Raw genomic sequence first — 24,201 nt, 5'->3', positions numbered from 1 at the left:
GTAATTTAAGTCATCAATATGTAAATCTGCTTGGAGAATTCCTTCTCTTTATTTTTTCATGTACCATCCATCTTCACAGATTTACCTACCCAAAGAAAAATAAACTTTCTATACTGGCTGAGTTATGTAGTTAAGGCAGACATAAATATCTCAAAGTACTTATCTGAGTTGTAAGGTCAATATTCATACAGAAATGCTTTACAAAGGACTATGGTTATGAATATTGATAATTAGATATTAGCCTAGTGAATGATCTTTCTTAAACTATGTAATAACTTCTATATTTTAAACATACTGATGTAACTCTACTCGATCTCAATATTCTGGTATTACCCATGCTCACCCTCAACTTAGGAAAGCTTCATTTGGAAATATTATGCATTCCTTTAATGTTTATTTTCCCCTTAGTCTTCAATTTTAACAAGTGCTAAGCTTGAATCCAAAAAGAACGAAACACTCTAATCACTCAACTTAAAATGCACCACAGACAAAAACAAATTGTAACCCTGTGCATGTTTTATAAAATAAGGACACTAGATACTTGTTTGGTGTGATGTACATTGTATGAAATGCATTAGTTTACAGAGGGTTTTTACATAGTTCTAAGAAACTGCTCCCCATCATGATTGTAGCACTGACAAGGCATGCATTCTTATTATTACTGTTATCATCATTATCTCAAGAACGTTGAACAAAAAGAAGAGATGACCAATCAGATGGTACACTTAGCCTATGCCAAGATTAAAGTTCAATTATTAGTCTCAGCCAGGTGTGATGAGATATGTTTGTAATCCCAGCACTCAGGAGGCTGAGGAAGGGAGATCACAATTACCAACTTGGGCTAGTAGGAAGGCCTTATCTCAGAAGAAATAGCTTTGAGGGCTTTCATTGCCAAAACTTCTCTTTTGTCTTTTTATAGCTTACAAATTGGCTTCATATACATATTGCAATGTATTGAGCCTAAGAAGGCTGGGCAATGGTCTCCTAATTTCCTTATCTTACTTAATGGCATCTAAAAATATCAGCTTATTCTAGACCAGGGCTCTCTCATCTCATTCATTCCCTAAAGATCCTCAGGATGAATGACCAAAGCAGACATGGAATGTTCCTAGACTTTATTTCCATGATCTCTAGGCTTGCCTCAGAATTGCAGGACACTCCACGCTTCTTTTCCCACTCTAGTCATGAAGATCATAGGCCTATTCGGCTGGGGCCTGAACATTAAATGCCTAGTCCACCCTCCCTCCAGCATCTGCCCCTGCTTTGACAAGGACCACCTGTGCCTTCTTCTCTGTATTTGTCCAGTATTACATTACTTTGGTGTACTCAGCTGCTGGGCCTGACACATTTTTCTTTTCTGTTTTGTATTGAAGCTGGGGTGCCATGCCAATCCATTCTGTAGTTCCTGTGGCCAACCTTGGAGCAAGCCTGTGGCCTTCTGGCCTTACCATGTATGGATGCTTCTTTTCCTTCTCTTCCTCCCTCACGTTGATTCACTTCTAAACCAGGCTCAGAGGAGGCACAGGCATGTCCTCATAGATCACAGGGCAGTATGTGGTCATGCGTGTCCTCTCCAGAGAGAAGGGAGAATCAGCACTGCTCAGTTCTAAGACAGAGCACAATGTAGATGCTTGCCCAAGGAATTGTGCCTCTGTGAGATATTCCAACCAAAGCCATCTAAAATCCACTTCACCGGGAATGCGGTGCCCATCAAGCTCAGGACAGGTAAAGGATCTGAATGCAACTTCACAGAAGCCATGTGTATTATCTACTGAACCCCATACTTAGCCCATGCAGCCCTGGCCAATGTGTCCTGAGACACTTACCGACAGCTAAGCCAAAATCATGATTGTCCCAGGCTGGCTCTCTGATGACAGGCCTCCAGGGACATAGGAAAGTAAGCCAGAGACCTTGTCTTCAGAGCAAGCTGCAAAGTTAGTGTCCTCACCTACTCTCCCCAGAAATGGGCAAAGAAGTCCCACCCACCTGCATTCAAGCAGAAACCTCTACAAGACTACGGGTGGTAGAAGCAGGGAGAACGGACAAGGCTACATCACGGCACCATGGTTCTGTTAATAATGTCCAGAGATGAGGCAGGTCCAGCCACCACAGGGTGTCCATTCTCAGACCCCTCATCAGTCTGGCAAGACTATAAAACTTGTCTCCTGACTCTGTAGAGGAAATATCCATCTGATCCCATATTAAACCAAGAAATAAACTAAAAGCCTTCCATGAACTAGTGTGGTCCTTCATACTCTGACAAAGCAGATGCTTAAGCTTCAGAATCAGGAAACAACAGACTGAGTTTGGGGGACACTCTTCAGCCCAAACCTCCTCCATAGTCACAAAGAAAAGCAATTCGCCTCCCCTTACAGAGACCCAGAAGCCCTGGGGAGTCACTTCTCCTCCACTCTTCTTTGGTTATAAATGCTAATGAGGATGAGTCCCCAGAAAGCCAGAGAGGAACATCAGAAAGAGCTCGAGCTGCCTCCTGGGACTCCATGCCAGGTTAATTGTGATCATGAATCTTGAGTGAGTCCATAGAGTTAAACAAACATGTCAAGGTCCTAACAAGATGAGTTTAAAGTGGCAAAACAAAGAACATTAAAGATGTACAAAATATGCCAAGCAAGAAAACAAAACAGAACAGATAAAAGCCATGGGCTGCTGGACCCACATATAAGGGAATCCCAGGGTGCTAGTTAACCACTCCTCCAAGTAAGTGGTTCAAAGGCTGCTAATCTATTATTCTACCAGATCCCCAGGTAATGGATTTAAAGGCTGATAATCCACTAGATTCTAGTGCAAGGGGATCAGAGGCTGCTAATCTACTAGATCCTGGTGTGAGGAAATCTGTGAATTCAGAAGATTCCTCTGTGAGTGAAACTCAGGCTTCTAGCCTACCAGAAAGCGAGGTCTCAGAGTAAATAAGCCTAAAGGAAAGAAGCTTTAAGGGTGCAGGTGAGATAACGAAAAACAAACAGCAGCTGATCTTTATAGAGAGCGCTCATCTCCCAGGTCTCCTCTAACATGTGCACTAACATGTGCGCACATGTGCATACACGCGCGCGCACGTACACCCACCCACACACACACACACACAATGACACTGGAGGGAAACACTAAACAATCCACCTTACAGGAGAGAAGACAGGCAGAGAGACATCCTATAATCTGTCCATCATCTCAGCTCAGAAGTAACCAGACCCAACACAGGTTGTGTTATTGAATCGTACTGGAAAAGCTAAGGGTTGAAACAGTTATAAAGCCTTATTCAGGAAAGATAACAGAGGTGTGGGCAGCATTATGGCTCTGGACAGAGGCACACTTTCTAGACTGACCTCTAACAAAGTCTAGTGCTTGGTGATTTTGGACACATTCTTCTCCCCTCAGTTTTCTCTGTACAAATAAGGGTGGGAATATCTCCCAGAAAGGACTGTAAGTTTACATAAAAACCTAATGAGGGTAGAGACCTCCCTCCCTCGTGGCTCAAACACCACCACCACTGGATGATGGAAGGAGACAAGTGATACTATAATACATCTATAATAAGTACATAAACTCTTCTAAAGTAGCAGCATGTGCATTTCTAAGATATTCTTAGCTCTAGGACAAAGCTTTTGGAAAAACAACAGAAATACAACATAATTATTATCCAGCTTATTACTTGCTCTTTGGCAGACTAAGGATTTGCATAGAATAAATATTATCCCTTGCTTGGATGGGTGGGTCTCTAAAGAGTTCTTTGGGCCATCTCTTTAGACCAGTAGTTCTCATACTTTAGTGTGCATCAGAATCATGAGATTATTAATGAACACAGACTATTGAGTTAGGCCCTGGTGCTATCAGAAAGCTGAGATCAGGAGGATTGTGGTTGAAGGTCAGCCTGGGAAAAATGTCTTCAAGACCCAATCTCAACAGCAAAAGATATTCTTGCCATAGGAGGATTGTGGCTTATACCAACCAAACCAAACCAAACAAAAAAAAAAAAACCACCAAACATATACAAAAGCCAAGGCTATCTCAAAAGTAACTACAGCAAATAGAGCTCCAAGTATGGAACAAGTGGTAGAGCACCTGTCTAGCAAGTGGGAAGCCCTGAGTTAAAATCCCAGAACTGGAACAAAAAAAATTGTCTAGGGGTACGATTCAAATCAAAGAGTGCCTCTTTAACAAGCAGTAATTCCTGAGCTCAAACCCCAGTCCAGTGTTCCACTCAAACAAAACAAAGCAAACTAGAGAGACAACTGGGCAGACTCTTTCAGGTTTGATTTTGAAAGTCTAGAGTAGAAGCAAAGAAAATAAGCAAGTTTATAAACCACGACCCAAACTTTTTGGGCCAGGAGACTGAAGAAGAGAGTATTACAAAGACAATTAAATGACTATTTTAGAATAATTTAGGACCATTATATACCTATAAATATATATATATATATATACATAATATATTCAAATACACACAATGGAATCTTATGCAGCCATCACAGAATGAAATTATGTCATTTTCAGGGAAATGGCTAGATCTGGAAAATACACTGAGCAAAGTAAGTCAGGCCCAGAAAGATAAAGAATACAAGATTTCATGCATTTATGGATCTTAGACCCAAAACACAACCTCCCACATAAACACACACAGAGGCTTATGTACATGATTTATCCTATATTTTATACTGAAGTACACATGCAGGAGTAACACTCCATAGGGTAAAGCAATTAGTTTAACAAAATGAATACCAGAAGCTGAAACAAGACTGAAGGGAGTGGGAAAGTGAAGGGGAAGGGGTTGGATGAATAGAAAAAGGAAACACATACTGCCAGAATACTCAATGTCCATGTGATAAAGGAAGTGGGAAATGTTAAATGAGCCTGGAAGGAGGGAACAGACAGGTGAACGATGGAAGGCGTGACTGATCAAGAAGCACTGGACCCTTAAATGGACACATTCAACTGTCACCCCCTTGTGCACTCTTTTAAAGTTTAGAAAATAAAATCAAAAGAGAAAGGCGAATCCCTCACTTTCCCTGAGCCTTCATGGTATCTGTCCATGACATGTCCAAACCTGGAGGGCTTTGGTCAGTGCCTGCATGGCCAGGCCATGGCAGTTGTCTGCAGGTTAGAAACCAGCCAGAGAATAAAATGCTGAGTTGGCCAGGTGCTGGTGGCTCACACCTGTAATCCTAGCTACTCAGGAGATCTGAGGATCATCGTTCAAAGCCAATCCAAGCAGGAAAATCCATGAGAATCTTATCTCCATTTAGCCACCAGAAAACCGAAAGTGGCACTGTGGCTCAGAGTGGTAGACTGTCAGCCTTGTGCACACAAAAAAAAACTAAGGACAGTGCCCAGGCCCTGAGATCAAACCCCACAAACCAAGAAAAAAGCAAACAAAAAACAAATAAAAACAAACCAAAAAACAGCCAGAGTTTGCACAAACTTCAGAAGCTGTTTTCAAGCACTAAAGAATATGTGTGGTAGGTAAAGGAGAAGAAGAAATACATAAGGTCTGATTGGCGAAAGAACAAAAGCAGACAAAGCACAACAAATAAAATTTATAAAATGTTAGGTTTTTAAAAAGAGGTCGCCGAGTAAGGTCGCATGTGGTATTCAGGTTAGGGGTAGGTTTATTCATTGTTCCAGCTGGCACCAGGCCATCTTGGTCCTCCATGCGGTGGGGAAAGGCCTGGGAAAGAGAGCTGGGAGATCTGGGAAAGAGAAAGAGCTGGGAAAGAGAGAGAAAAGAGTTAGAAAAGAGAGAAAAGAGCTAGAAAAGAGAGCATCTGGGAAAGAGCAAGGTAGGAAAGAGAAGAGAGCTGGGAAAGAGAAGAGAGCTGGGAAAGAGCTGAGAAAGAGCTAGAAAAGAGCAGAGAGAGAACAAATAAAATTTAAAAAAAATGACACCCAACATCTGGACAAATGAGAAGAATGGAAGGAAGAAAACCCAGCTAATGAAGTAAAAGGCAGCTAGAAGAAAATTAGGCAACTGCACATACCAAGACATAATAAAGGCCATAAATATAAAATAGCACAGAAGTGACTGGGTAATGGTGTAGTAATTAAAGCCTGGAGGTTAGTAATCGACCTCGAATTGAACATCCATCAGCCCAAAAGAAATGCTGGCTGCACTTTGATCGAATGCAACAGAAGCCAAATGTAGGCAACACAGCTAGCAACCACAGCCATGCTCTGCTAAGAGAGAGAGACCCACCTCCCATTCCCTGTCCCCACATTCCCTATCCCCATGGACATCCTATTGAGTAGAGCAGAGAAAGATGGCGATCAATGACAACAGGGACTGCTTGTGTTCATGCTTTGCACAGTGGCACCAGACCACCAAAGGGGAACCAGGAACAGCTTTGTTATGATCTGAAGGTCAGAGGGTAGTAGAGGTCACTGCCCTTCAGACTTTGCCATCAACATAGCTGAGCTGGAGGCCTGATGCTAAGGCCCTGACATCAGTCACCCAGCCCAAGGATATTACAGGCAACAGAAGACAGCTCTGTTGGCTTGTTTTGTTTATTTAAGGCAGTGGTCCTCCAGCCTAATCTTGCACTGAAATCCTCTGCAAGGACATTAAAACACAAACTTCCCGACATCAGTGGCTCACAGCTGTAATCCTAGCTATACTCAGAAGGCTGAAATCTGAAGATCATGGTTCAAAGCCAGTCCAGGCAGGAAAGTATCTGAGACTCTTATCTCCAATTAACTAGCAACAAAAAAGGCCAGAAATGAAGCTATGGCTCAAGTGGTAGAGGGCTAGACTTGAGATAAAAAAACAAAAAACAAACAAAAAAAAAATACCCAGGCCCTGAGTTCAAGCCCCAGGACTGGCATAAAAACAGCAAAAACAAAACAAAATCCCACAGACTTCCAGGCCTCACTCACAAAGTTACGCTTCAGTCACTCTGTGGTGACCCCAATAGTCTGAAATTCTATCAAGTTCCCAGGTAATATGGATGCTGCTAGCTTAGGACCGTACTTTGGGGGCCACTGACTTGAAGGTATTACCCTGTCCAATAGAAGGGCTTGTCTATGTCCATCAGCTGAGCTCTCCCTGACCCCACACTCCCACAAGGTGTCAGTGACAGATTCATTCCTTTCACGAATACCTTTATTATTACAGAACAAATAATAAGGTAAAAACAATGGGCTTGCAAAAAATAATATATGTATTTTTTTGCCATTATTGGAGTTTGAAGTAGGGGCCTGTGAGCTTGCTCAGCTTGCTTGCTTAGCTGGCACTCTTCCACTTGAACCAAGTCTCATGGTGGGCTTTATGCCCATGGACTTTTCTTCCCAGGCTGGTTGCAAATCATGATCTACTAGATCCTCAGCCCTTCTGAACAGCCAGGTTTATAGGTCTGAGCCACAGGCACCCAGTTCCAAATGACATTGTGAAGGGCTGACAGTATATTTAGAAGCTGCAGGAGATGGATTTAGAAGGGAGGCAGATTGTTCCTACCTACTTCTTGGAGATGGTGTTTGCATAGTGTTGCATGGTTTACAAGGCAACCTTTTTTGTAGTAAAAGTACCCAGGAGATACCAATTGGATGGTACAGTATTGGGGCAGGGAGCACCTCACCTCTTGGGGGGTGGGTGGATGGGAAGCCTGGAGTTCAATCTTGAAGGAGAAGTCAAGGTTGCCAGCCTTTCTCCCACAGCAGCTTTATTAATATTCCAAACCAGATGAGCGATGGAATGCAATCAAATTAACTGCAACTAGGAAAGGGATGCAGAATGCAGGCAAAGAAACCTCTGTGTGCCTCAGAGCACATCAGCAATGAATCTGAAGATCACAGGACAGGATTTGGCCTCATTCAACATTGCATTACCGAATACAAATGCCTCCAGACTCTTCTCCAGAATGCAAAAACAAGATGAGCTTGCCTCTGTCTGACAATCACCATTGGAGGGAAAACAAAGCTTGACATTTCTCAAGCTGGGGCCATGCTGAGAACTTGTCACCATGGTGTTAAGAACCAACATTTTAAAGCAAAGTTACCTTCCATATCCACAGTCAGAAAGATGTGTGGATAAAACTTGCTTCATGAAACAAATACCTTCCAGGACAGTGAGGGATGAAATGAATTCCTCTCAGTCAGTTCACTTTCTGCTAGCTGAACTTAGGGATTTAGAATTCACTCTGACTTGGAACAATGGAATCAAGAGGATGGAAAAGTAAGGAGAGAGAGAATTATTTCACTTCATCCTCTTCTAGTCAAATAATAATAAATTAACCATTTCAGAAACATGTTAGGAATATTCCAATTTGCACTTACCAAGGTAGTTACAGGAAGAAAGGTATTCACTAAAATCCAAGTAAGAAAATTAGCAAGGACACCAAAAGCTCAGACCTCTCATTTTTACCCTAGTGTGTCAAGAGGCTGAGGTCCAAAGGATCAAAATTCAAAACCAGCCAACCCAGAAACGTCTTCAAGATTCCATCTCCAAAACAACAGTGAAAAAAACTAGGCTGGAGGCATGGCTCATGTGGTAGAGCACCAGCAAGCAAGTGGAGAAAGCTGGAAACAGGAGTTCAAGCCCCAGGATCAGCAAAAAATAAAAAACAAAAAAGAAAGGCAGGGTGAAGCCCAGGCAAGATACAGCTTTCCTCTTCTTCTTCCCCTCTGGCCCTGTCCCAATTTTTATTCATCAGACTCAACTTGAATGTGACTATCTCTGTAAGACCACCTGTAACCCCTGGAAACCTCTGCGGTCCTGAGTCTCTTCCTTTGTCTTCCTCTAGCAGCTTCCACTTTCTGGCTCAAACTGTGGCGAAATGCACCAATTTCTGGTCTGTGGATCTCACAGGAGCACAGATGGGCATGCACAGGTACTTATGTATAAAAGCATCTGTGAGCAAATGAATAGGCAGCAGGGAACTCAGTGCTGACTGTCAAGGCACACTGGTGACACCCTGGCATCATGTCTCCTCTTACTTATTTCTCTCTGGAAGCACTAGGATTGGAACTCAGGAGCTCCCACTTGCTAAGCTGGTAAGATACTGCTGAACCATGCTTCCAGCCCTGCTTTTCCACTGGTGATTTTTGAGATAGGACGCCGCTTCTTGCTGGAATATACCTGAGCCACCATCTGCCTGTTTTAGGCTTCCTGTTGTTGCTGGATGACAGGGTCCCGCCACTGTGTCCAGTCTCCCTCCATGGAGATGGCGTCTCATAGACTTTTCTGCACCAGTCAGCCTAGAACCATGATCCTCCAAATCCCAGCCTCCCAAGTAGCTAGGATTGCAGGTGTGAACACTGGTGCCCTGCTAGCATCTTGTTGAATTTCTAGCATCATTTCTGTTTGTTCAGATAAATGTTAGGCAGAGAAAGACCCTGTAATCTTCCTATCCTCTGCCATCCACAGTCCTCCATCTATGTCACCCCTTGACTATAGCAAAGGGAGAGCAGAGGTCAGACTCCCAGACCTCTATCCTCACTATACTCCACTCTAAGGCTGCTGATGCAGAGCCCAACAGGGAACCATCCTCAAAGAAAATGCAAATGGTGCAGGAACACAGCATGGAAATTATCAGCATCTACCACCAGGTGTGCCCTGCAGACAAGGTAGTTGTGCAAGACAAACCCTGGAGTGAGTTCTCACCGGGTCATAGCCCACATTATAAAGGCCTGTATAGGGAAACAGCACTCACTCCTCTCTGTAGACTCCGAAGCAAAGAACATTCACAGAGCACTGGAAAGCATGAAGCATGTCTTCAGTTGTGCGTTTATGGAAAACACTTGGCAAAGACTTGCTATAAATGCTCCTATAAGTGCCCAGAGTGCGAACCTGCAGGAAAAGGCATGTGCTAACAAGCAGACAAGTCCCATAGCCAAAGACTGTCTACACACCACACACCAAGCACATACCCCAATGCTACCATCCCTGCCCCTCAATGGGGGCCCCAGGAATCCAAGTGTGGAGGTCAGGCTTGGGAGTGAGGAGTTAGGGAGTCACAATAACCAAAGGACCTGTCAGGGAGCACAGAGTCTCTACCTGCCAGTGACAAGGATGGGAAAGCCCAGCCCCCCTCATGAATATTGATGAGCACTTCCTTGACAGAACCAGAAGCCTGGTCCCCTTATGCATGTTGAGAAACACTTCTGGGTCCAAGTCTCCTCTCCCAGTTTGTGCGAGCTTACCTGATATACATGCTTTTATTTTTTTTTAATAAATTTTTATTTTCTTTAGGTAGTTGTACAAAGGAGTTGTCATTCAACAGAGCAGTTTATGAATACAATGCCTCGATCAATGTCACCCCTTTTAATAGTCTCACCCAGTACTCCCACCCCACCCCTTCCCTCATTTTTCTTAGTGAAGTTTTTGCCATTAAACAAAGCGATATATGTAGACAATGCATCTTGATCTGTGCCATCCCTTCAACATCTTCACCCCCCTTCGACCCACCCCTACCTATACTTTTCTCAGTTCTGCAGCATATATGATGCACTCTTGCCTGCATTTTACTCATTTCTCTGCCCATTCTTCTACCTCTCTCCTCTTGACCCTCTCCCCCTTGCAAGTACCCATTTCCTAGTACTCATTTTGTTGGGCTTTGACTTAAGTCTTTCTGTAGAATTATCCTATTAGAGTCTACAAATCTCCAGGCTTCACAACTCTTGCTACAGAACAACAGCAAATAAGTTAAAGAGAAGATAGCTGTTATGCTATTGTGATCTATTACTAAGATACCTAAAACAAAGGGAACATATTCTCTAGTATGTATGATTTACATTAAAGTCTGAAATCTTGGGTTTTACCAGTGCAGGGGAAAAAGTTAATAAAGGTTAAGGTCAATGTAAAAATAAAAATCAGCAGACAATGTCAAACTCTCTTGGCTATAGCAGGTATATCTTCCAGTTCTGAAGTGGGAAGCTATTTTTAAGGAATACAACGGGACAGTTGAGAACGCTGCCACCTACATTTTGTAATTCCACTCCGAAATGCCTCCTGATTTGGGAAGGAGGTTGCTAATACCGGCTGGCCTCTGGTCACAGAATCCAACTTAAGACGCAAAGTCAGCTGGGGTGTGCTGGAGTATCTGGGGCAGGCCATGTGAGGCACAGCACTGGAGCTGCTAATAATCTGGTTCTCAGGCTGGGGTGGACTGACACCAGGTGGGCTGCTACAAACAGGAAACCTATTTCTGTGGCTTCCCTCTTGGGGTGAACTCTGCCAGGCACAGAGCACCAGGGCTTTCTAACAGGGTCCTGCCACTCTCTGGCTCCAAGCATCCAGAGTATACAAATATGGCAAGGGCCTTCTGTACCTGCTACTGCCCTGAATGCAAAACTACAGCAGTGGTATAAAAGATACTCCCTCCACACACTTATTGGATTTGCAGGGTAGTAAGGGTAACCAAGTTAAAAGAAGAATAGCTTAAAAAAAATAAAAAGAAAGAAAAGAAAACCCAAAACTGTACTAAAACATGAAGTCTACCAGTGGGGAAAAACATCAGAAAGCCTATGATCCTTCTAAATATAAACAAGGAGAGAACAGGGCAGTCTCAGAAGCCCTTACCTCTCAAAGGCAGGGTGGATGCAGGCTTCTACCCTTTCAACTGCTCTGCAACACAGAGCAGAATCAGAGCAGACCAGGGAGAAGCAACAGCAAACCCCACAACGCAGCTCTGCACTCTACAGCAGAGGAAGGAAATGCAGGTTTGGGGGCCAATGCCTAATCAATGGCAGCAGAAAAGAGAGGGACTTGTCATAAAGCAGGACTCAATCAACAGTGACTTAGCTAGCATGCCCAGATACAAGAATGGACAAGGTAGATTAAATGCAGAGAACCAAGTGAAACGGGACGATTATAAACCAGGACTGATAACTCACCACAGCATGTAATTCATTATATAGCCAGGTTTGGTCTTGTTCTCAATCATTTCACCATTGATTTAAAGGACAGCAAGCGGGGAATCAAACCCAGGATCTTGCATATGCTAAACACATGCTCTTCTGCTGAAGGATACCCAAACCCTTCCCATTGTGATTAAAAATTTAAATAAACCCAAGACTCTAGAGAGAGCTAAGTGGAAAATTGTGACCAGTACCAAGAAAGACTAGATCACATCAGGGAACAACTGATTGAAGGGATTTTTTTTTTAACCTGCTTTAAATTTCAGATAACCCAGTCCAAAACCACAGGAAAACAGGTGGGAGCGGTGGGTGTCAGGTGTTTGCTGACATTCCACACCATATGTCTGTGTGCATGGACTCTGCCTCCTCTCTTCCTTCCTCCCCCCACCCAGGAGAAGAGGAGTCCTCTGAAATAAAACCAACCCCATCTCTAACAGTGATGTCATCCTGGGGCTGAAGCATTCCATTCAAATCCTAGTCTTTGGAAGTCAGAAACTGTGCCTTCCAGCTCAATTAGTAAATCTGATCACATATATTCACACTCTCAAGGGGTCGCAATTGTTTGGCAGTAACAGCTTGGTTATTCACAATCAACAAAATTAATGCTGCTATTTTTAAAGCATGAAAAAAAAAACCCTGTACATAAAAACAAGCCTTCAAGCTGTGGACTTTGGTCAAAGAGTGCATAAAAATAAAAGCCTAGGAATAAACTGTTTAGATGAATTATGAGACAAAGAATCATTTTTTTAAGTCCCAGGGTACTTGTTATTCTAAGATAAATCTTGGCTCTCATCACCCAGAAGGAAAATGTCAGTCAAATAAAAAAGCTTCCTTTACACGAAGCTGTGTGTTTAACTGGCAACATATAATTTTATTTTTTGAAAAAAAAAATCAGAACACGGGCTGCTGAGAGTGTTCCAGGGACAAGGGGAGGGGAGATCTGTCAGCTCCAGAGAACAAAAAAAAAAAATGACATGCCACTACGCTTTATTCCAATCACTTGCTTCATAGTTAAGTTTAATTACACATTACATGCTGTCCTGTAATTACGCCACTTGGGAAACTGCCAATTTCTCCCTTGAAATGTGAAAAGTTCCCTAATTTACTTTGAAGATTCTGCATCGCCTCCACCATCTCCCTCTCAGTACACCCAGGCTCCCTCATTCCTGTCTTCTTTGGCACAGGCCTGCTGACCATGAAGGGTCTGCTCGCTGGTCTCACAGGAGTTATGAGAGAGGCTGGGTATGCGTCAAGTTCCAGAAAACAGGTGCAACAAATTTGTACAAGTTCGGAGGAAATTTTTTTAAGTGGTACTGGGATTCAAATTCAGGGCTTTGTATTTGTTAGGCCCTGTAGCACTGAGCCACCTCCAGCCCTTTTGTGCACTGGTTATTTTTGAGATCCTCTCCCTTTATGTCTAGGCCTACACCTGGACTGCTGTCCTCCTATTTTATGCTTCCTTTTGTTGCTGGGATGACGGATATGTGCTACCACACCCAGCTTTTCCATGGAGATGAGTCTGGCAAGGGTCTGGGAAGGTGACTCTGTGGTAGAGTGCTTGCTTGCTTTGCATGCATGAGGCCCTGGGTCTGATTCCTCACAACACATAGGAAGAAAAAAAAAGCTGGAAGCAGTGCTATGGCTCAAGTGGTAGAGCTTAAGAGCTGAGGGACAGCACCAGGCCCAGAGTTCAGGCCCATGACCAATAACAACAATAGCAACAACAAAAGATTCTGGCAAATATTTGCCTGTCTGGTCTGAAACTGCAAAATTTTGGAGGATATTTGTTTCTTTAATTTAAAATTTTACAATTAAGAAATACATCTCTCCCTTTTCTTCAGTCTCAGGAGATTGGAATTAAAGTCCTTTCTTCTTAGCAAAGGAATAAACATGGCATGCAAGATGAAGGTCCAGTCTCTTAAAGAGCTGACAACAAGAATCAAGAAATAACGTCTCTCCAGTAGCACCTTGTGGACTGGCTGTGAGAACACAGACTAAAATCCTTCAGAGATTCTAGCAAGTGGCAACCCATTCACATTTCACAAATGACCACAGGCCATTTGATACTGATGGCCTCTACCTCCATACTATCCTTGAGTACTAGATTGACTACCAGAAAGCAAGAAGCATAGACAATACAATCAGCGAAGAGGGAGAATACACCTGCCTTCAAGCAATTCAGATTCCACTGCCTTTTTTTTTAAAGGAGTAAGTAGAGCAAAATACTTCTGTAGAATCCACCTGATCTGTTTCTTTGCCTTCAATATGCCTCTGCAAGGCACTAACAGGCTCAGAACAAGAAACCACCTGGATGTAAAATGCAGCTCTGGTACTTTCTTACTCTGTTTCTTCATCTGTAAAATGGAAATGTCCACGGTGCCAACCACAACAGGGTTTGATGAGATGTGAACTGAGGTGTCCCATCAAAGCTCCCACCACACTCACTGCTGGAATCGTACATAAGCAGACACAAGAGGAAAGGGCTTTGAACTGGAGGTGAATCTCAACAGGACAGAGAGAAGTGTGCATCAGAAGAGGAGGCACAGAGGTTGCCTTATCTCCCTAGATCTGGAAGCCTTGAAGGGAAGATCAGTGTCTGCTAACCACTCAAAGGACAAGGATGGCCCCAAAGAAGGCAGCCAGTCTCCTACTTGGTTATGTTACCAGTTTCTGAAGATTTCTGCTACAAGAACCAAGACTGAGCTGTCCCAGACTAGAGTTCACGTCTAACAGGTACTTCTCCCCACTAATTTTTAAAGACTGTTGCTAGCTTATAGATTCTGAGGGGGAGAAAAAAATCCATCTTTGTGGTTTGGAAAGAGTGCAGGCATATTTTAAATTTTTATCTGTGGAGAAATGTTAACTAGCTCAAATGAAAGAGCCCTAATGAAACCATTCCAAAACCCTATTGACTTGACATAGTATAAATATTTGTGTTCCAGTTTATTATATTGTTGGAAACATATATATGCCTTGGCTTACCGCTGCATAAAACCACTGCAATTAATCTTCTTTTTAAAGGCATTCCCCCCCCCCCCCACCTCTCAGGAAGTTGAATCTCTTCCATTACTGTCACCCAAATATTCCAAGTAGGTGAAATGTTGGTCATAAATTATAAGAGAATGAAGTAAGAACTGCAGGGTATATCACCAAATTGGGTACATTAATTAGGTCAATTGTTTCTGTATACCAATTATACCTCAATAAAGAAAGAATCACTGGGTATAAAGAACAAGCTGTTTCCAGGATTTACTTTGCATTTTGCTCCTGGAAGCTTGTAGATTTTATAAATTCTATTGGGCAACAGCTTTGTTGGGTAAGATTTTGTAAATCAGTTGGGTAGAGCAGCTTCATTACGAGAACATTTTATTTACGACAGCACCACGGGGAAGGAAGCAGAGAAATGGGGTGGGTCTGCTCTGTTCTTTATTGAGCACTATGTGCTCCAGGATCCAGGCAAGTAGCCTGGCTTGGTACCAGGACACGGAAAGGAAGCAAACCCTGAGTGTCTCTGATTATATACAACTTTCAAAGGAGTGAAATATTTGTGCAACATGTGAAATAACTGCAAAGAAGTATGGGACACGGTTTTTATGACTGGTTATAGATCAAATCAAAAAGTTCAAAAAAGGGGCGGGGCGGTGCTAGCCAGGTGGCTAGCTATTCAGTAGGCTGACATCTGCAGCTCGAAGTATGAAGCCACTGTGGGGCAGGAAAATCTGTGAGACTCTCCTCTCCAAACACTAGCAAAAAGCCAGAAGTGAAGTATAGCTCAAATGGAAGAGCACCAGACTTGAGTGAAAAAGCTAAGGGAAAATACCTGGGCACTGAGTTCAAGCCCCAGTATGAGCACAAAAAATAAATACAGCTGAAATAAAGAGGCAGGGAGGGGGAGAGAAGGAAGGAAGGAAGGAAGGAAGGAAGGAAGGAAGGAAGGAAGGAAGGAAGGAAGGAAGGAAGGAAGGAAGGAAGGAAGGAAGGAAGGAAGGAAGGAAGGAAGGAAGGAAAGGAAAGGAAAGGAAAGGAACCAGACACAGATGCCTCACGCCTGTAATCCTAGGTACTCAGGAGGCTGAGATTTGAAGATCACAGTTGGAAGCTAGCCTGCGCAGAAAAGTCCCAATGAAACTCTTATCTCCAATTAATCACTCAAAAACCAGAAGTGGGGCTGTGGATCAAGTTGGAGAGCGCAGCCTTGAGCACAAAGAGGCTCAGGGACAACTCTCAAGCCCTGAGTTCATGCCCCACAACTGACAAGAAAAGAAAAGAGAATAGAGAAAGAAAGAAATGAAGAATGGCTACAAATTTTTTTTTGGGGGGGGTCCGGTCGTGGGTCCTGAACTCTGGGCCTGGGTGCTGTCCCTCAGCTCTTCAGCTCAAGGCTAGCGCTCTGCCACTTGAGCCACAGCGCCACTTTGGGCTTTTTTCTTTTTGCTTATGTGGTGCTGAGGAATCAAACCCAGGGCCTCAGGCATGCAAGGCAAGCGCTCTACCACTGAGCCACCTTCCCAGCCCCTACAAATTTTTTTAATAAACCTAATTATTGTTTTTTTTTCTCTTTGCTTTTTCTATTTCTGCTACTTAAGAACCACAGCCTGTCTTTACTGATTCACTAGGCCTTGGTAAGTGCTGGATAATATTTTCTGAATGAGTCAATGAATGAATGATTTTGCATGCCACAGAGACTTTTCTTCCTTTAGTTAAAAGCTTTTTATAGCACCGAAGAAGATGGACTATTTTTGTTTGCTGAGTACTGCTTTTTCTCTTCTGACAAAGCAATAATAGAAACATCTCATCTATATGCATTTGACTTTTACTGTGGCACATTAAAAGTTGATTTGATTTTTTAAGGGTCTGAGTTTAACACACAGCATGCTTCTGTCTGGCTGTGATGTCAAGAGGGGAACCGAAGATGAATGACAATGACTCTGAATGTCTCAATTCCTTCCAAGTCTCACTTATCAGGTCTCTAGTCTTAAAAGAATGCTTGATAAGAAATGTACTCATTACCTTGCTCATGTAACTATAACCCCTCTGTACAGTATTTTCACAATAAAAAACTTATTAAAAAGAAAAAGAAAGACATCTCCTAAAATCTAGAAAGCTCTGCATTGGGCTCAGTGATTCCTTCAACTGTTTGGTTGTCAATCAAGTATTTGATAATACGGTGATACAGAGGAAAAGTGACAGCCTCGGTTGTCAGAGGATTTCTAATCTAATAAAGACAGGTGGATGCTGTATAAGAGAAGAAATAGGAAGTAATAAAAGAGAAGGAACAGGAAATCTCTCTCCTTATAGAAATTGTTTCCTGACTAGACTGACTTTAGGCAAGTCATAACCAAACACAGCTACTTGTGAGTGATCTATTCATTCTCCTGACCCTGACCCTTTCCCTCAGTGTCCAGAGGGTCAGAACTAGTATGCCCATCACATCCAAGTCCAGGAACAAAAGGCCACAAAATTTTGAATAAACCTGAGATTAACACCCAGAAGTGGGAACTCCCATTCCATTCCTCTGCTGGCTGGTGACCCAGTGGAACTCTGCATTTGTCCACATCTCAGCTCCTAAGTGTATCGAAGAATGATTTATGGGTAACCCTCATCTCCTAGAGATTTCTGGAAAACTGAGGGTTCATTTCCTCTGCTCAGATGGGAAGATGAAGATCAGCATGAAGAACTGCTTCATTGTGCCCCACCCTTTCTGTGAAGTACATACATTTTCCTAAGCATTGTCTACTCTCCCTGTTTGTTCTACCCCAGCCATGACATCAAGGCAAATGGGAGCCTGGATGCCATTCATTCCTGCTTTGTGGCTGAATCCTGACTCCCACAATGGCCAAAAAACACATCACTTGAGTTTCTTGGCAATGCCTAGTTGATAACTAAATACACCAAGACCAAAAGTCTAAGTCCTAAAATTTTGTTTCCAATGGAATCAGTAAGCTCTTTCTTGCAAGGTACTGAGAATTGGGATTTCAAGGCAGCAGCAGTGAAGAAAAGTAAACCCAACATCCACAACAAGTTTAGTTCATCCACTCCCTGTCTCTGAACTACTGAGAGCAAAATAGGGGAAGTGAATGGCATGCCTGCCCTCTGCCTGTCTCCCCTGCAGAGACCTCTGCCTCCTGTCTCTCCTCCACCTACTACTGCTGCCTTGTTGGGGAGGGATGTGGAATGGACCATGTCTACAAATCTTCTGAGCAATTATACTCAGAGTAAATAACACTCAGAAGACAGAAGCCATGTGACGCCTCGAGATTTTACTCTACGCACAGTGGGATGTGCAGATCTGCAGTTCATCCTCATGATCTGTACCTGTACCTCTCCAGGTGTGGGGTAATTCAATTATATCCACCAGTTCCCTGACATACACAGTTCCAAAAGCATATTCAGATCTTACACAAGAACACAAGCCATGGGTCAAGAAATACATGTGCTAATACATATATATATATACATATTTATATACATATATATATTCTTTTATAACGGTTAGTTGGAACAGATTTTTTGGGTGATCAAAACACCAACAAGAAAAAAACCTCCAAGAGATCATTTAGATAAAGCTGAAGAAATCTTTTCCTTGCTTCATTAGCAAGAAATTATTGTAAGTCCTCATGTGGTAGTCACTGAGCCATGGGCTAGGAATAGTGATGAGCTTAAGGGCTAGCTCATGCAGCATTTAATCTATTAGAGGAGGCAGAGGTAAATACACGTAAAGCTATAAATGGTTACAACAATTAAAGTCTAAGTGTGTCCTGGGTCCAAAGACAGTTGATAAAGTCACCCAGGTAGGGTCAGGAAGTCTCTGCAGAGAGGAGATATTTGCCCCGGCAAGCAGGGGCAAAAGGAGTGACATAAAACAGGAGGGGTTGGGACCTACCTGGTGTGGATGGCCTGCATTCTGCAAACAGCTGGCATGATGGCAGTAAGGAGGATGAGGAGGAAACCCCAAGAGATAAAGGCACAGAGATGGGTGGGGGCCCCAAGGAGGGTCACTGAGGCACTCTGGGGTATTTTATTATTATTATTACTATTACTATCTTTAAGTAGTTGAACAAAGGGACTTCAATTTAACCAATAGTCATGTTTATGAGTATAATGCATCTTGATCACGGTCACCCTTTCCCTATTTCTCCCCATCTTTCCCAATCCCATCCATTCACCTGGCCCTATTTTCACACATGTACATTGAGTATTATGATTGTATTCATTCTTCTCTCTATTCACTTGGCCTCCTTGACTTTACCTTCTGGCAACACATTTCACCTACCTGGGATTCATTTTGTTTAACTTTAAGTTTGTTGTTCAGAGGATTTACACTGTGGAATTCCTCCCTGGTATATACTTTCCTTTAGTTTGTTTCTTGGTGTAGACATGCATATTGCCCTGTATAGGTTTTATATATGTTTATAATTTAGATCTAATTTCTAGTTATAAGAACACATGTCCCTTTTGACTCTTGAAACCTAACGTACTTCACTTAATATTATCTTTTACAGGCCCATTTATTTCCATTCAAATGACTTAATATTATATTTCTTGATGGATGAGTAAAATTCCATCATGTGTTTATATATGTACAGTTACATATGTATCTGAACATATATTTGTAAATAAACACACTTGTGTGTGTATCTGTGTATATCACATTTTCTTGACCCGGTCATCCACTGAAGGGCATCTGGGCTGTTTCCAAAACTGGGCTCTTGTGAATACTGCAGAAATGAACATGGACAGGGTAGTATAGCTAGATCAAAGGGTAGTTCTATACTTAGTCTTTTGAGGAATCTCCACATTGATTTCCATAGTGGTTGCACTGATTTACAGTGGAAAAAAAGTATTGTGAACAAGTTTGGAAAGATCACATCAGCAGCTGTCTTAGAAGGTGATTTGAGTATACCAGACCTCCACAGGGAAGCCATTAATGTAAAATACAACCATATGGTTGACAGATTAGGGGAAGTGAAATTGTTTCAGGACTTGGGACACAGAGAAGGTAGCATGTCTCTGGGTTGGAATTCTGCTGCCTGGATCTTACTGTCCTTTGCATAGATATACCCAAGCAAATGACCAAACACACACACACACACACACACACACACACACACACACACACACACACACACACACACGCACACTTGGATACTCCAAATGACAAAGTGATGTCAGCATTCCCTAATGCATTAATGACACCACTATCCCACCATTCCCCAAAGTCAGAAATCTACTTCCTCAAGGACAGTTCTAACCAAACTGTCTCTTTCCTCCCCCAACTACTTTCCTGGTCCTCTACTATATCCTAAATTTTTATTTTTGCTTCTGATCTTGATTTTCTAAGATAGAGTGATTTTTTTCTCTAAAAATTGCTTCTGTCATCTTTACTTAAAACACTTCAGAAACTGGGTACCAATGACTCTTGCCTGTAATCCTAGCTACTCTAGGGGGTATAGATCTGAGGATTAAGATTGAAAGCCGCCAACCCAGGCAGGAAATTGTATGAGACTCTTTTCTCTAATTAACTAGCAAAACACCAGAAGTGGAGAGGTGAGTTCAAGCCCCAGAATCACCACACAAAAAAAAAAAAGAAAAAAAAGAGAAAGAAAAAAATCAGAAATACTTCACAGTGTTTAGGCTCAAACAAGCACTTCACCAGGCTTCAAATGTCCCTAATGAACTATCTCACAGTTGCTCCTCAAGCCACGTTCATATGGGCCACTCCATCTTAGCTATGCTGCACAGATTGGCTCTGAACAAAGCCCGCACAGTTCCCACCACTTGGAGCCTCCAAGGCTCCCCCCCTTCATCTGTTTAACTAGAACTACCCAGTGGTAATAAGCCTGTCTCCACTTCCTCCTAAAAATTTTCCTATTGTGATCCCATATCCATGTCCACTATCTCCATCCCCAGCCTACCCAGTGCTGAGGATACTGCTGAACACTTGCTGTTAAACCCCATACCACCCTACCTGTGCCCAGCCCGACCATCTCTAGACAGCAGTTAGTACCAACCTGGTCCCCTAGGTGCCCCCATCACCTAGCTGATTGCTGGCAATGATAATTACCATACTCAGGTAACACGCACAGTCTGAACAAGTCCACAGCTAGACTCCTGGAGTCGAGTGTATTTGATGGGCTGAGGAAGAGAGAGCTACTAGGGAGCAAGTAACAGTCCAGCTGAGAAGCAAGACATACAGAACAAAAGACTGATGTGTGCTTGAATGTGCATGAGTAAGCACACACATGCATGTGCATTATGTCTCCATAAATGTGCGCATGTGTGTATTGTCTGCATGTGTGTGCACGTATAGGTATTGCCTGCATGTACTTGCGTGCATCTTTGTGAGTGGATGCATGAATGGGGTGTGTGTGTGTGTGTGTGTGTGTGTGTGTGTGCGCGCGTGTGTGTGTGTGTGTGTGTGTGTTAGAATTTCTTTTCAGAAAACCTCAACCATAAATTTGGCTGGCAGAGAAAGTGGATGGTGAGCCGACATTTGGCTACAGAATAAGTATTTATCAAATGAAAGATATGAATAAGCAAGCAACTGCATCCACAGAGGAGATTTACCTTCTCAAAATGGAAAACTTACCAAATAAACCCCGCTTTATGTTTCAAAAGAAGACATCCAGCTCGTAGATCACAATGTAACAAGCTATGCAGCACTACAATCTTTACCCTGTGCTACTAGCACTCCATCACTATAGATGTCTCTCTCCAAAGTCAGCAGCCAGAAACCTGCCAGGCAGACAGCCTTGGGCCTCGATCCCCTTACTTAAGTAGCTTTAACTTCCTGCTTACTAGTTAATTCCCAGTCACAAGAGGGGTTGGACACATGGGGAAAGGACACTTGAGAGAAATGAAAGCCTTCCATCTTTGACACACAAATTGCCACCACTAAACACCACTGCACAGGGGTGAGCAGGCCAGCCTCTCCCTCACACAGAGGTGTGTCTCCTAAGGCCTGGTCACATGCAAAGTTCCTTTACGTTGCCATGATACTCACTTGACTTACAACCATTTGGAGAATGGCATTCAAGATAGGCTTAAGACATGAACTGAATTTTCAGGAGACGTGCTTTTTATGCCACAAACAATACAGTCAGCATCAATAAGCTCTAATTTTAGAGACATTCATTCCCACCCATTAATCAGTTGACAGCAAACTCAATTTCTGCTTGGCTTCCACTGTTCACGCTTAAGTCTCCAAGGCAATAGACCACATGGTATCCCCAAAATACTAATTGGCTTACCAGGAAAGCAGATTATATTCCTAGAAAATATGTAGGTAAAACAGACATACATATATAAGACAAATCAGAGCATTACCAACAAAACTGTTTTCTGAAGGAGAGCTGCATTTCTGACCATGCAAATGACTGTAATCCTCCAATCTACTTAGATGACAAATAATAATTCAGAATAGACCAAAGCTTCTTGGTATAGAAAAGTCATATAAACTTGACATATCCTTCTCTCCAGACAGGGCCTGGAGTTATGGTCTGCCTTTATTCCAGGGGACACTGCAGGGTGGTCCCCTGTATTACAGATTGTAACCATTAATTCCCTGCTAGACATGGTACCCCCCCCCCAAAAAAAATGCCCACCAAGTTTCAAAAATGCCACTGGGGAAATGTGGTCCTAGCTTCAAGCCTTCAAGTCTCCCAGTAGCCCAGACAAGAGGAATTGCCCAGGTTGAGACAATGAGTCAGGGACAGTTCAAATCTTAAACTTTGATCTCTAGGAAGCCAGTTCCACAAAGAACCGAGCAGGAGACAATGTCGGAGTTCATGCTGGAATGATCAAATCTGATTTTGAGCTCAGATTCTAATTTGGGGGCAATGCATTCATCAAATGCTTCCTACATTTCTACATAATTATGAGGGTGGCTCGTCCATGAGGCAGTGCCCTTGTTCCATCTGTGTATCCCCCTCCCGGATCTCACTCGGATCCATTCTGCACCCTGGCTCTTCTCCCAGAAGGCAGAGAAGAGGCAGCATCATGAATCTCAGGCTCACAGCTGTGCCACCTGCTGGACAAGCCTTCTATGTCACTGGCACCCGAGGCTCCACACTCACGCTTTGCCCTCCCCACAGGGGGCCACCCAGTCCATAGGAAGGATCTGCTATTTCACAGGAGCAGCAATGGCCTCCCCTTTCTCCTGCCCCACACCGCTAAGACAACTTGGTCAGTGAGCGTGACTACTCTGCTAGGAAATATGGGAAGTTTCTCTCGTCCCACCTCTCCCATTTTCCTCTTGCTTTTTATTTACTTGGTTGCATTTTTAGCACGAGACATAGAAGAATACATCATGCTAGAAAGAACTGGAGCCTTCTTTCTAACTTTAATATGTCTAAAGAGCTCTCCATGAAATCCAAGGTTGTGCACATTTTTGGTAAACACTTCATTTCTTTTCCTGGTTATTTAAAATGTCCTTTTTCTTCATAACTCAATAGCAATCTATCTAAAAGATTTTCCTGATATCAACAAAATTTTCTAAACATCACTGAAGGGAGAAATCCAAAAGTTTAAAAAAATTTACTATGGTAAATTTTAATTTTTTTTTAGTTGGATGGGGGCAAAAACTCTGGAGTTGCACATCTAAAGCAAATACCTCTGTACCTGTAGGTGTGAGATTAGAATTCTAATCTTGCTTACCCGAATATACGCATCTTGGTGATGTTTGGCGAAGTACAGCATGTTGTCAAGAGCCAGCATCCCAGGAGGAGTCTGGGTGAAGTCCATGGCAGGGTTGACATGATTCTGCAATAAAAATCAAGTACTAGGTGAGGTTAATTCTTCAGCAGACTTTGCCAATCACAGCAGGGGGAAAGACAGTGGAGGTGCACCTTGCCCACCTCAAGACTGAAGGTAAGTTCCCAATGACCAACTCTGTCAACCTATTGGGATGGGCAGAAGAACTTCTTCAAGCTCTGTGGGCTCAGCTAAATCACTTTTAATAAGCCAGGGCTGGAAACCCAGTTAAAGATTGAAACACAGGATCATCCTTAGTCACGTCACATTTCAAGGAAAAGAAAATAACACGCAAGTTCAATCTCCGGCAGTTGCATTGAAGTGAAGCCAGTGGCACAGGGCGAGAAATATCTGGGCTGGAGTGACTCTGCATCCATTTCAGGAGCTGACTGAAGGGAGCCATTACTCCCGGATCTGACCCATCCTCAGGCTTATGCATGAAGGTCGGTCTGGCCACGCCTATCCATCGGCTTTGTAAACTGTCTTGGAAACACAGTCCCCAGGCCTCTACAGGCGCTGCGCTCATGTCTGACCTGTGTAGTCTGCTGACACTAGCATGTTTCTGAGGATTGTGTCTGGCATGATGGACTC

The 24,201-nt window shown here is 43.0% G+C and overlaps 1 protein-coding gene across 3 annotated transcripts in view; it reads right to left on the bottom strand.

Annotated features, from left to right (window-relative positions):
• Elmo1 (engulfment and cell motility 1) overlaps positions 1-24,201 on the bottom strand; it is a 447,896-nt gene that overhangs the window by 202,943 nt on the left and 220,752 nt on the right. For all 3 annotated transcript variants that reach the window (XM_042695082.1, XM_042695081.1, XM_042695083.1), the window contains one exon: positions 23,515-23,619. In XM_042695082.1, coding sequence (XP_042551016.1) covers positions 23,515-23,619 — 105 coding nt within the window. The remainder of the gene's footprint in view (positions 1-23,514; positions 23,620-24,201) is intronic.

Source organism: Dipodomys spectabilis, unplaced genomic scaffold (genome assembly GCF_019054845.1).
Source record: "Dipodomys spectabilis isolate Male_0828 unplaced genomic scaffold, ASM1905484v1 ptg000178l, whole genome shotgun sequence".
Classification (NCBI taxonomy): Eukaryota; Metazoa; Chordata; class Mammalia; order Rodentia; family Heteromyidae; genus Dipodomys; species Dipodomys spectabilis.
The sequence above is the reverse complement of the archived record's forward strand: the minus strand, read 5'-3'. Positions and strand labels throughout refer to the sequence as shown.